At 37.5% G+C, this 14,368-nt stretch overlaps 1 protein-coding gene across 1 annotated transcript in view; it reads right to left on the reverse strand.

Annotated features, from left to right (window-relative positions):
- Nucleotides 1-14,368, reverse strand: part of KIAA1009 (KIAA1009 ortholog) — a 117,201-nt gene that overhangs the window by 62,544 nt on the left and 40,289 nt on the right. Inside the window, exons 9-10 of the mRNA XM_006892164.1 lie at nt 3,522-3,716; nt 2,801-2,882 (exon numbers count right to left, since the gene is read on the reverse strand). Of these exons, the coding sequence (XP_006892226.1) occupies nt 2,801-2,882; nt 3,522-3,716 (277 nt within the window). The remainder of the gene's footprint in view (nt 1-2,800; nt 2,883-3,521; nt 3,717-14,368) is intronic.

A 14,368-nucleotide genomic window follows, 5' to 3' on the forward strand; every position in this document is an offset into this window, starting at 1 on the left:
ATACTAACAAATATAAAAAACAAGAAAAACTTTTAGGGTTTTGAGCAAAAACAAAGGGGCTAAAAACACTTAAAATGCAATGTAGCATTTCAGACAATTGTTGCTGTTGTTTATGTGCCGTCCTAACCTCCGCTCTGCCCTGTGCCAATCACACTGTCTCTGATACCCCCACCCCGATTACCTTAGTCACTGAATCAATCCACCTCATAGAGGGTCTTCCCCTCCTATGCTGTCCCTCCATCCTCCCAAGCATGATATCCCTCTCAAAGGACTAGTCCCTCTTGCAACATGTACAAAGTATGTCAGACAAAGCCTCAGAATCCTTGCCTCCAAGGAGCAGCCCAGTTTAACCTTCTCTACGATGAACCTGTTTGTTTTCTTAGCAGTCCATGGTACACTCAATACTCTTCTCTAGCACCACAGCTCAAAGGCATCAATTCTCCTTCTATCCTCCCTAGTCATTGTCCAACTAACTCTCTGACACATAACAAGTGATTGCAAAGACCATGGCCTGTATCAGGCACACCTTAGTCTCCAGAGAGACACCACTGCTCTTCAGCACTTTGGAGAGGTCCCCAACAGCAGTCTTTCCCATTGCCATATGATGGGGAATTCAGACAATTAGAGTTAAAAAATATGGAAAAGGAAACAATTCTTTGTTGACTGATGGGTTACAGGACATACTGACCACCTTGAAACCAGGTGTTGATGGTAGGAGCCTGCTTTCTTAAAGACTGAATGAAGCTGAGCCTATGGTCCCAGACAAAACAGTGATGTGAATGTTGTTGTGTGCTGCTGAGTCAGGTCCAACTCACAGCTGACCCTCCATCAGGTTTTCAGAAGCAGTAAACTGCACAGAAGGAGCTGGCCACAGAGTAGCTGGTGGATTTACACTGCAGGCATGCCTTTGGGATTGCAGCACAGCTTTTTACCACTAGGCCTCAGGGACAGTGATAAGGTCCTCCTAATGTAGGCTGCTAACTGGAAAGTTACAGCAGTGGGTGGTTTAATGTTATTAAAATTTCAATGATTATCTGTAAGAAAGGCTATGATTATTTCTCTTACAGCTAGTAAGATTTTTACATATGTGTACTAAAGTTCACATAAAGGTTTTTGCCCTATAACTATTGCTATGCACGTAATGCAAATATACTTGTTTTTAACTTTTAAACCCAAAAGAAAAGTCTAAAAATTTGTTTACATTATCAAAATGGCTCCACTTATGCCAATAAAGATACAAGTTTTTTAAGAAACTCTCTTTATAAACTTGAACACAGCCCCAGGCAACCAGGCAATAAGGGTGAAGATTAATCTGCCTTTTAAAGGTTCTCTATAGCCCTCCATGTCTGGAGAGAAACGTGAGACAGAGCATTGAAATGGATGGATTCTGGGTCAGTCTTACTGTGTCTCTTCCTTTCAACATAGTACATATGTAAAAACAAGGACAGGAAATCACTGTTAAGTGGATTTACATGATAGAAGTGCTCAAAGATAAAGGAACGAGTAAATACGTAAACTACAAGTTATTTTACAGAAAAATTTCATGTAGATTACATGTAAATTTAACATTTCATTAAGTGACTGGTTTGCCCGTTTTCCTCATTTACTGTTTTAAGATCTTGGGTAGTTTATTTAACTTCCTTAAGCCTCAGTTTTCTTATCCATGAAAAGGGAATAATAACAAAACATACCTCATAGAGCTGCTATAAGAGTAAAGGAGATAATGTAAGTAGAAAACTTTGTGAATTCACAGTAAGTGCATGATAAATGTTAGCTGTTAATATCACAATCACTATGCGATTCTTGTAAAACTTCTATTACTAAAGTGAGTTTACACCATTTTATTACCTGGGAATAGAGGCCTGTCTTATTTGTTATGAGGATGTGACATGTAAGAGCTATACAAATGCAAAGTGTTCTTATAACAAGTTATTGTGACTTGCTTGAGGATGACAGCAATGTCTCACTTCTAACAAATGATACTGGAGATAGGCATTTTCAAAGAGCCTTGTTTCTTTTGTAACCAAAGAACTCACCATGTCTACAATAAAGTACAAAATGAACTGACTTATAAAGGAATAAACCTAAAAGTTATTTATAGAATACAGTTTCTGTTTCCTTGTAATGTCTGAATCCATTGTCTGTGAGTTATTTAGAGATGAAGAGATTTTATTTTTCCAGTATAAAACTTGAAGAGTTTTATACTGAAACTTAATGGCAGTGTTGTGTACCTGTGAGTAGAAACCAATAAACAGCTGTCCCTCCAGTGGGTTTTCAGAGGTAGTTAATTGCATGGAAGGAGAATGCTCATCTCTGTCCCAGGAAGCAGCTTATGAATTCAAACCACAAATGACTGGATTGGCAGCTGAACTCCTTACCACTAACCAGAGTTCTCTCAGTAAATTGTTAAACAGCAAAATAATTTTGATAAATTGAGTATGGACTAATATCAAAAGGATTAAGTAATGCCCCATTGGTAGAATCATCTACAACGGAACACCAGTTGATGCTGTGTCCTTTTTAACTCTTGGTGACTGCACGTACCCCACAGGTGCTCCTGTGGGACTTTTCAGGTGGAAATCTCTGAGACTTTCTTCTTAGCCACAGACTGGAACCAGTGATCTTGCTTTTTACAGCTGAGCATGCTTACTGTTTGCACAAAGATCTGATCATGAGAACTCCTTAATCATTAATTGGAAATGTTTACATAGAACAAATAATTTTAAAAGTGACAAAATCAGAACAAATAAAAATTTAACCAACTAAACAAACTGCATAATGCCTTCTAATAAATTCATACCTGACAGGCTGTACTTCAAAACCAGTGACCCCAAAGGAATTGATTCTGATAGGTTTCATCAGCTCTTCCACAGTGGGCAGATCTAAGAGGACAAAAAAGTTAAAGTAGCAGCAAAAATGTGTAAAGTACTTAAAATAAGTAGTTTTAAGTGACTCCTAAACAAAGGTAAGCAAACCTGCATGTACAATAAACATGTTCCCTACTATAAATGTGTTTATACCACAGAAATTATTTTATTTGGTAAATGTGTTAAATAGTCATAAATGTACAACATAAGACATTACCCCACATGTATATACAAACACATCTATGGATATATGCACTTTTTTCGAAAACTATACATATAGCTAAACTCAAAATACTATTCTCTATTTCTAAAAAGACACTGCTTCTTTTGGGTTTTTTTAAAAAATTCAAAATAACACGTCTACACAAAGTAGGTGGCATAGCAAACTTATGAAAATAGTACAGCAGATTGTATGGATTGCAAAAAACAAAATCTGTATGCTATCTATGTAAAAATACGATGCAATGACATGAAAAATAAAAATATGAAAGTCTATGATTTTGTAACCTAACAAGGCCTACTTATAAAGGAAATAAGTCCAGAGACTGAGAGGCTTATCACAGCAAACTGTATTTAAATTAGACAATAACAGAAAAGGTTTATGAAATGTTTCAAATAATGAACAAATATAAACATTTATTACTAAACTTTTACCGGATTCAGTTGTAGAAACATTTTTAGAAGACTCGTCACCACTATCTTGAGGACGATCTTGCACTGTGCCCATGGCATTTTCTACTGCATTCCTCTCAAAAATGTGTTCATCAGTGTCTCCCAAAGAATGGGCAACATGATGGTAAGCCTGATGGAGGGCTTCAATATCACTGTTGCTTTGTCCATAAGAAACACCTATTGAAATGTATTTCACAAACAGATGAAAAATAAAAAATGACAGCCATTCAAATTTGAGTAAGTTGCCTGCACAGGCTCAATCAGAGAGAGATTGTGTGTGCGTATGCATGTGTGCCAGGCACCTCTAGCACCCATGTCCAGAACTAGATCCCACACCTGGCACCTGTGCCCAAGTCTGGTACCCGTAACCTGGAGCCTGCCTCTGTCCTGGCCAACAGCTTCCACACTCAATGTTGGCCTCTGCACCTGCAGCCCGCTTCCACGCTCAGTTCCGGATTCTGTGCCTGCCCCATGCCCCTGTGCCTGCCACCTGCAAACCACTTCTTCACTCACTATCCCCTCTGCACCCACTGTCCACCTCTGTGCCCATCGCCCCCCTCTGCACCCGCCAGCCTGCCTCCATGCTATGCTTTTCCACCCCACCTCTACACTCCGTCCACCTCTACTCAGTGACTTCAGATCAAGAACCCATCATCTCCTCAGGCATGAAAAACTCTGCCACAGCAATATCACGTAGGAAGCAGGCTACCTCGAAACCTACACAAGTGCAAAACAAGATATCACCCTCAAAAAGTGACACAGTATCATTGGATCTCCTGAAGCCAGAAAGTGTGATGGAACTTTCGGACACAGAATTTAAAAGAACAATGACTGAATAATTTTTATGTGTGAAAGACAAACTTGAAGAATTACAGGAAAGTGCAAGCTAAAAACAGGAGGAGCTTAAAAAAAAGTCCAAAACAATGCAGATAAAACAAACAAGGCACTAGAGACTCTAGAAAAACAAAAATCGTGATCCAAAATATTAGGTCCAATATTTTAGAAGCTGTCAACATGATGGAGAGACACATGAACAGAGTTGAAGAAATGGAACACAAAACCAGTGAAATAGAAGACAGAATTGTCACCACTGATCTGCTAGAGCAAAAAGCAGAATCAGAAAGGAAGGAAAAAGAAGAAAACTTAAGAATAATGTGGGACACCATCAAGAGAAATAACATGCACATCAATGGAATACCAGAACAGGAGGAAGCAAGCAAAGGCACAGAAAAAGTTGTGGAAGAATTATTAGAAAAAAACTTCCCAGGCATAATGAAGAATGAGAGAATACATATTCAAGAAGCTGAGCAAACACCATATAGAATAGACTCCAAAAGAAAAACACCAAGGCATATCATAGTCAAATTTGCCAGAACCACAGATAAGGAGAGAATTCTGAAAGCAGCAAGGGAGAAACACAGAAACCTGTAAGGGAGAGCAGGTAAGACTAAGTGCTGGTTTTCAGCAGAAACCATGCGAGCAAGAAGACAGTGGAATGACATGTATTGAACATTCAAAGAACACAACTGTCAACCAAGAATATTGTACCCAGTGAAACTGTCCATCAAATATGAAGGAGAGATTAAGATATTCCCAGAAAAAACAGAACCTAAGAGAATTTGTAAAAACAAGTATAGCACTGCAAGAAACAACGAGAGATATCCCTCTTCAGAGGTGCCACAGAAAGCAGGATGGACCAAAGTAACTAGGAACAGCACCAAAAAGAACTCACCATAATGATAGCAATAAAACTGTGCCTCTCCAAAATCATACTGAATGTGAATGATTTAAATGCACCACTGAAGAGAAAAGAATAGCAGATTGGAAAAAAAACCAAAATCCACCAATATGCTGTCTACAAGAGACACACCTGAAAAGTGAAGATAAAGACTAAAAATAAAAGGGTGGGAAAAAATATACCAAGCAAATGGCAACCAGAAAAAAACAGGAGTAGCAATATTAATATCTAATAAAATAAATTTCAGTGGGAAAACCATCACAAAGAACAAAAAAGGTCACTACATAATGCTTAAAAGTTCAATAGAGAAAGAGGACATAACAATAATAAATATCTATGCACCAAATGATAGACCTGTAAAATATATAAAACAAACATTAACAAAACTGAAAAAGGAAACAGACAACACTACTATAGTAGTTGAAGACATCAATATACCCATCTCAAGAAAAGATAGAACTACCAGAAAGAAACTCAACAAAAATGCTGAAAAATTAAACCAAACAATAAATCAACAACTTGATCTCATAGATATTTATAACTGAGGAGGACCTCATGCGCTTACTGCAGAGGGTCAAGGACTGCAGCCTTCAATATGGACTGAGGCTCAATGTCAAGAAGACAAAGATTCTCACCACTGGACCAATCGATAGCATCAGGACGGATGGCGAAGAGATTGAGATTGTTCACAGCTTCAGTTTGCTTGGCTCCACAGTCAACACTCTTGGCACCAGCAGTCAGGAAATCAAAAAGCGTATTGCATAGGAAAGTCTGCTGTTAGGGACCTCTCTAAAGTTCTCAAGAGCAACGGTGTCTCTCTGGAGACTAAGGTGCGCCTGATACAGGCCATGGTCTTTGTAATCACTTGTTATGCATCAGAGAGTTGGACAAATGACTAGAGAGGATAGAAGGAGAATTGATATCTTTGAGCTGTGGTGCTGGAGAAGAGTATTGAATGTACCGTGGACTGCCAAGAAAACAAACAGATCCATCCTAGAGAGGGTTAAACCAGGCTGCTCCTTGGAGGCAAGGATTCTGGGGCTTCGTCTGACATACTTTGGACATGTTGTAAGGAAAGACAGGTCCTTGGAGAGGGACATCATGCTTGGTAGGGTAGAGGGACAGTGCAGGAGGGAAAGACCCTCTATGAGGTGGGCTGATTCAGTGACTGGGGTAATCAGGATGGGTGTGTCAGAGGCAATGCGACTGGCACCGGATAGAGCAGGGTTTAGGGCTGTTGTACATAGGGTCGCTATGAGTCGCAAATGACTCAACGGCACATAACAACAACAACAAGAACAACAACAACAATGCACCCCCTAAAAAGTATACATTCTTTTCCAACGTGCATGAAATGTTCTCCAGAATAGATCACATTTTAGGTCACAAGGCAAGCATCAATAAATTAAAAAACATAGAAATAATACAGAGCATTTTCTCAGACCACAATGGTACAAAATTAGAAATGAATAAAAAGAGGATGAAGGAGAAAAACCATACATTTGGAAGTTGAACAACACCTTGCTTGAACATGAGGGGGTACTAGAAGAAATAAAAACTGAAATTGAAAAGTTTCTTGAAAGACATGACAATGAAAACACCACTTACCAAAACCTCTGGGAAACAGCCAAAGCAGTAATAAGAGATCAATTTATAGTAATAAGCTAACATATCAAAAGGCAGGAAAAAATGACCATTGACTCGCTAACCCAACATCTCCAAGAAATGGAAAGAGAACATCAGTCTCTATAAAAACTGAAATTATAAAAATTAGGGCAAAAATAAATGAAATAGAAAACAGAAAAACAACTGAAAACATCAATAAAACTAGGAGTTGGTTCTTTGAAAAGGTCAATAAAATCAAACTATGAGCAAAACTAACAAAGGAAAAGACAATCTGAATAAAAGATGAAATGGGCAACATGACAATAGAACCAACTAAAATAAATAGGCTAACAATGGAATATTATGAAAAATTATACTCAAACAAATATGAAAACCTAGAGGAAAATGGACAAATACTTAGAAAATCACAACCTACCTAAACTGACACAAGCCAAAATTGAACACCTGAACAGACAATTACAAAAGAAATTGAAAAGTAATAAAACAACCCCTAGCCAAAAAAATAGTGTGGACCAGAAGGTTTTACAAGTGAATTTTATCAAACATTCAGAGAAGAACTTTCACCAATTAATTCTATATAAACTATTTCAGAAAACAGAAAAAGATGAAATTCTCTCAGACTCATTCTATGAAGCAAACATATCTGATACCAAAGCCAGGTAAAGATACCACCAAAATAGAAAACTATAGGCCAGTATATTTTATGAATATAGATGCAAAAAACCTGAATAAAATCCTGGCCAATAAAATCCAATAATCCATCAAAACAATAATTCACCATGACTAAGTGGGATTCATAACAGGTATGCAAGGATGGTTCAATATAACAAAAATAATCAATGTAATTCATCACATTAACAAAGCAAAGAACAACCACCACATGATCTTATAAATTGATGCAGAAATGGCCTTTGACAAAATACAACACCCTTTCCTGATTAAAACACTCAACAAAATAATATTAGACAGAAACATCCTCAACATAGTAAAAAGTATATACACAAACCCAAGAGCTAACATCGTTTTCCATGGAGAGAGATTAAAGCCATTCCCTTTCAGTACAGGAACTAGGCAAGGATGTCCACTATCAACTCTCCTATTTAATACTGTATTGGAAGTCTTAGTAATAGCAATAGAACAAGAAGGCAAGGAACTAAGAGGTATCCAAACTGGCAAAGAGGAGATAAAATATGCAGATGATATGATAGTATACTCAGAAGAAAACTACTGGACATAGTTGACCAATTCAGCAAAGTGGCATCAATTGGATTTCTCTACAGTGACAAAGAGAATACAGAACTGGAGCTAAGAAAAACAACAGTCATCACAATAGATAACCACAAGATTAAATGTTTGGGAGTACATCTAGCCAGAAACACTAAAGATCTACTCAAAGAAAATTAGAAAATATTACTACAAGAAACAAAAAGAGACGTGAAGAAATGGTAGAAGGTACCTTTCTCTTGGATAGGAAGACTCAAAATGGCAATACTACTAAAGGCAATTTACAGATTAAACGCAATCCCAATACAAATACAAATCTCATACTTCAATAAGATGGAAAAGACAATCTTCAATTTCATTTGAATGGAAAGAGGCCAGAATGAGTAAAGCACTCTTAAAAAGAGAAATAAGGTGGGAGGCATCTCACTCCCTGATTTCAAATCCTACTGCACTGTTGTGGTGGTCAAGATAGTGTGGTACTGGTACAATGACAGACATGTAGATCAGTGGAATAAAATTGAGAACCCAGAAATCAACCCATCTATCTATGGACAATTGATTTTTGACAAGGAGATGAAATCAGTGAAGTGGGGAAACAACAGCCTTTTTTTTAGCAAATGGTGCTGGCAAAAATGGAAAATTATCTGTAGAAAACGCAAGCAAGATCCACACCTCACACCATACACAAAAACCAACTCAAAGTAGATCAAGGACCTAGGACTAAAATTAAGGACTATAAACTTCATTAGAGAAAAGCTTGGAAGAACTCTAGAAGCCCTACACCACAACATAAACAGTCTCCCTAGCATTCTGAAAAATCTCCAACCAGGAGAGGATAAAATAGATGAGTGGGCCCTTCTAAGAATCAAATCCCTAAACTTTTTATCCAAAAACTTTTCCAACAGGGTAAGGTTGAATAGTGGAGTGCATTTGGGGTGGGGGCCAGGGTTGGGGCCGGGAGGACTGTATACCAATGAAGAAGTTTATCTTTTGCTTTTCAAAGAGAGGAGCGAACTCGGGGGATTGGGGTAAAGAAAAAAGTGCAACAATGAATTAATGAAAATCCAAAATCTCTGTAAATTAAAATTAATCATTAAAATTAATAAAATAATTTTTTTAAAAAAAGGGGATGCCCGAGATTGGGGAAAAATATTTGGTAATAACATGCCTGATAAAGGACTTATATTTAGAATTCATAAAATACTTGAGCACCACAAGAAGATAAAGGTAAACAGTCTATTTGAAAATGGGCATAGGATATGAATAGACACTTCACCAAAGAAGACATTCAGATGGCAAACAAACACATGAAGTCGTGCTCAAAATCCCTAATTCTAAGAGAGATGTAAATCAAAACAACTATGAGATATCATCTCATTCCAGTAAGATTAGCAAAATTCAACAGAGCAGCAAACTACAAATGCTGGTGAAGTTGTGGAGAAACTGGAACCCCTATTCACTGTTGGTGGGAGTGTAAAATGGTTCTCACTAAGTTGTGCCAAGAAATCTGGAGGATAGCCAGCTGGCCAACTGACTGGAAAAGATTGACATTTGTTCCCATTCCAAAGAAAGGTCACCCAACAGAGTGTGCAAATTATTGAACAATATCAATACCAAATACAAGATTCTGCTGAAAATTATACAAAAACGTTTGGAACAATGCGTCAACAGAGAACTGCCAGATGTGCAAGCTGGATTTAGAAGAGGTTGTGGTACTAGGGATATTATAGCTAATGTTATATGGATCTTGGCAGAAAGCAGAGAATACCAGAAGAATGTCTATCTGTGCTTCATTGACTATGCAAAGGCTTTTGACTGTGTGGATCACAACAAGCTATGGCTGACTCTGAGAAGAATGGGAATCCCAGAACATTAGATAATGCTAATGCGAAACCTATACTTGGACCAAGAGGCAGTCGTCAGAACAGAGCAAGGAGACACTACATGGTTCAAAATCAAGAAGGGGGTCCATCAGGGATATATTTTGTCTCCATACCATTTCAATCTGTATGCAGAACATTTCAATCTGTACACAGAACAGATCATCCAAGACGCTGGGCTGTATGAGGAGGAATGTGGCATCAGGATTGGTGGAAGAGTCATCAACAACCTGTGTTATGCAGATGACACAATCCTGCTTGCAGAAACTGAGGGGGACTTGTCTTCCCGAGTGACCCTTTAAGATCTACTCAGCTCCTTAAATTCTTGATTTCTTCCCTTTACTTTGGCTTCTCAGCACTTTAGTGCAATATTCAGAGTCTCTTCTGACATCTATTTGGGTCTTTTCTTCGTCTTCCTTCTTTGTAATGACTTTTTGCATTCTTCATAAATGATATTCTTGATATTCTCCCACAGCTCATCATTCATTAGTGTTCAAGACCTCAAACCTATTCCTGAGTTGGTTTTGAAATTCATGGGAGAGAGACTCAAGGTCAAATTTTTATTTAAGTGAATAGGACTGAACTTTCTTTAGTTTTAATTTGAACTTGCATATGAGCAGTTGATGGTCTATTCCATAATCAGCACTTGGCATAGTTTTCACTGCTGATATTGAACTTCTCCAACAGTTCCTTCCACAGGTATCAATCTGATACCTGTGCATTCCATCAGGTGAAATCCATGTGTATACTAACAATTATGGTTTGCATATGGGGTTTTGCAAAATCCTAGTGTTTCAGAGATAATCGTGGGTTCTACAGAGGTTTGATTAACATTTTATTTTTAATTGTACCATGAGCAGAAACTACTTGGCACACTGTAGGTGCCACCACGTAAATGTCACAATCTGCAGACCTTCAGGATGGTAACCTCTGCCTGTTTCACCTGTTTTTCTGCACGGCTCGGAAGAGTTTCTGTGGTCACCCTACATGTACATGAACTTTCTATAATCTCACTAATTACAAAAGTTGTAGTTCTACATCAGCATTTTGAAAGCATTCAAGTCGACTTATCGAAAACTTGGCTGTGCGGGTAGACTATTATAAATATGATGTGACTACTAGAACAGTAAGGCGGAGGAACATGTTTGCATGTGGCAGAATGTTCCCTTGGATAGTAACAGAGTTAACATGTCAGGGTGGGAAAATTTTATTCTATAGTCTAAATACTTTTACTTACATTTTAAAATATGTGTGGATGAAGCATGCCAGGATTGTGGTTAGCTCCAGTAAGGAAGTGACCAGAAAGACATCTGAGGGGCTTCTATGGCATTTACGTGGTGACACGTAATTTGGTGATTTGGCTGTTAGAATTTTGAATTTGAGGATTTAGAATCTTAAAATTCACAAAGTTAAAATATTATGATGTATTAATTTTTCAAAAGGTGTATTATATTTTAATAAAATACTATAAACAATAAGGTTTGGGGTGGGTTAGTGATTTATCTTGGAATCTAGTATTTCCTATTTCTCTTCTTTTCAGCATCTAGATTGGTTTAGTCAACTAGTATTCTCAGACAACAAAGCACACTGATCAGAAAATTTCCACCTGCAACTGTTTATGAAATAAATAAATAAAAATTAATACTTTATAAGAAAAGGAGTTTAAAATCTAATGAAAGTCTAGTGGAGACAATAACAAAGATCTTTAAGTGCTGGTTTGAATAATTTCAGAAGAATGCTCCAGATGAATGGAAGTATTGTCTAAAAGGAATGTATAATTAGGTTTTATATATGACAATTAACAATAGGGAACAAGAGGTGCATTACAAAGTGGATTGAGTAAGGGAGGAAATGTCCATCAATGAATGAATGAAAATCCAACCTATCTATAAACTTTCATTAAAATCACAATTAAAACAACAACAACAACAAAATGTTACTGTTCTAACACTGTAAGTATTGTGATTGTTGTTAGGTGATGTCAAGTTGCTTACAACTCATAAGAACCCTATGAACAGTGGATCTGAACCCCATCCTATCCTCTGGCATCTTCACACTCCCTGACACACTAGAGCCTATTGTGGCAGTTCATAGTATTAGTCCACTTGGTTGAAGGTCTCCCTCTCCTTCGCTGACCCTCCACCCATCCTAGCATCATGACCCTCTCCAAGGAATAGGTCCTCCTAGCAACATGCCCAAAATATGTGAGGTAAAGCATCATCATCCTTGGTGAAACCTCATCATCCTTGCCTCCAAAAAAAAAACACTCTGGTTGCACCCTCTCCAATACATATCTGCTTGTTCTTTTGGCCATCCATGTGATGTTCAGTGTTGTTCTCCAACACTACAGCTCTATTCCTCCTCTGTCATCCCTATTCACTGTCCAGCTTTTAGATACATGGTAAGTAATCAGAAAGATCATGACATGAATCAGCACCTTAGTTCTCAAGTGGATATTATTACTCCTCAATAATTTGGAGAGGTCTCTAACTGTAAATTTTCCCAGTGCAATGCATCTCTTTATTTCCTAATTGCTGGTTCCAAGGGTGTTAATTGTAGATCCAGGTAAGATGAAGTCATTGATAATTTCAATCTCTCCTCCATCCATCATGATGTTGCCTACAGGTCCAGTGGTAAAAATCTTTATTTTCTTGATGTTGAGATGTAATCCATATTGAAGCCTGCATTCTTTGATCATCTGCAACAAGTGCATCAAGTCCTCCTCACTTTCAGCAAGCATCATTGTATTATTTGCATAATGCAAGTTATTGATGCCACATTCCTCTTCATAGAGTCCAGCTTCTTGAATAATTTGCTTAGTATACAGATTGAATAGGTATGGAAAGAAAATACAACCCCGACACAATCCCCTCTTAATTTTAAACCATGCAGTATTTCCCTACTCTGTTCACACAACAACCTCCTGGTCCAGGTATGGACACGTTTTGCCTGAGCACAATTAAGCGCTCTGAGACTCCCATTCTTTTCAATGCCAGCCATAAGCTGCTATGATCCAGAGGGCAAACACCTTCGTAGAGTCAATAAAGCATAAATAGACATTCGTCTGGTATTCGCCACTTTTAGCAGGATCCATCTGACATAAGCAGTAATGTGCTTGGTGCCTTCTACATCCTGCTTGAACTTCTGGAAGTTCCCTATCTATGTACTGTCCTAGCCATTTCTGAATGATTGTCAGCAGTGTTTTGCTTGCATGTGATATTAATGATATTGTTCGATAGTTTCCAAATTCTGTTGGATCACCTTTCTTGGGAATGAGAACAAATATGGACCTCTTCCAATCTGTTGGCCACACAGCTGTCCTCCAAATCATTGGAGAAGATCAATATTGGCAAGTCAAAATTACACCAAGGGCAGACTGTGGGTCAGAACACCAATTACTCATACGCAAGTTCAAACTGAGGTCAAAGAAAAGGAAAATAAGTCCACAAGAACCAAGAGATGATTTTAAATCTATTCCATCTGAATTTTAAGATCATCTTAGGAATGGGTTTGAGGCACTAAACACCAATGATTGAAGACTGGATGACTTGTGGATGATATCAAGGATATCATCCATGAATAGAGCAAAAGACCATTACAAAGACAGAAGAGAAAGAAAAAACCTAAATGGATGTCTGGGAAAACTCTGTAAATTGCACTAGAGCATTGAGAAGCCCAAACAAAGGGAAAACATGCTAAAGTAAAAGGGCTGAACAGAGGATTTCAAAAGGCAGTTCAAGAGGACAAAGCAAAGTATTATAATGGAATGTGCAGAAATATAGAATTGGAAAATAAAAATAGAAGAACTTGCTCTGCATTTCTCAAGCTGAGATAACTGAAAAATAAACTTAAACCTCAAGTTGCAATATTGAAAGATGCTATAGGCAATATATGGGATGACTCAAGAAAACATCAAAAGAAGATGGAGGAAATACACAGAATCACTGTACCAAAAAAGAACTGACTGATACTGAAAAAATTCAGGAAGTATCATATGAACAGGAGCCAACAGTAATGAAGGAGGTAGTAGAAGCTTCACTGAAGGTATTGGCCTCAGGAATCAATGGGATATTAATTGACTTGTTTCAATTAGCAGATAAAGTTATGGATGAGCTCACCAGTCTATGCCAGGAATTTGGAGGAATACTCTAGGTAAATACTATAAATATAAACATATATTTATACTGATACAATACCACCTTAAAGAATATAGAGCTCTACATCATATTTCTTTTTTTTCCAAAGCTAATTTGTAGTTAAGTTTATTAATCTGCATGCTCCCCAGATAATTTACTCACAATGTTTCATCATTTGCCATATTTCTTTTTTTTTAATTTTTAAATTTTTTTTAATATTTGTTA

This window comes from Elephantulus edwardii, unplaced genomic scaffold (assembly GCF_000299155.1).
Source record: "Elephantulus edwardii isolate Elephantulus edwardi_28Jun2011 unplaced genomic scaffold, EleEdw1.0 scaffold00111, whole genome shotgun sequence".
NCBI classification, from domain to species: domain Eukaryota; kingdom Metazoa; phylum Chordata; class Mammalia; order Macroscelidea; family Macroscelididae; genus Elephantulus; species Elephantulus edwardii.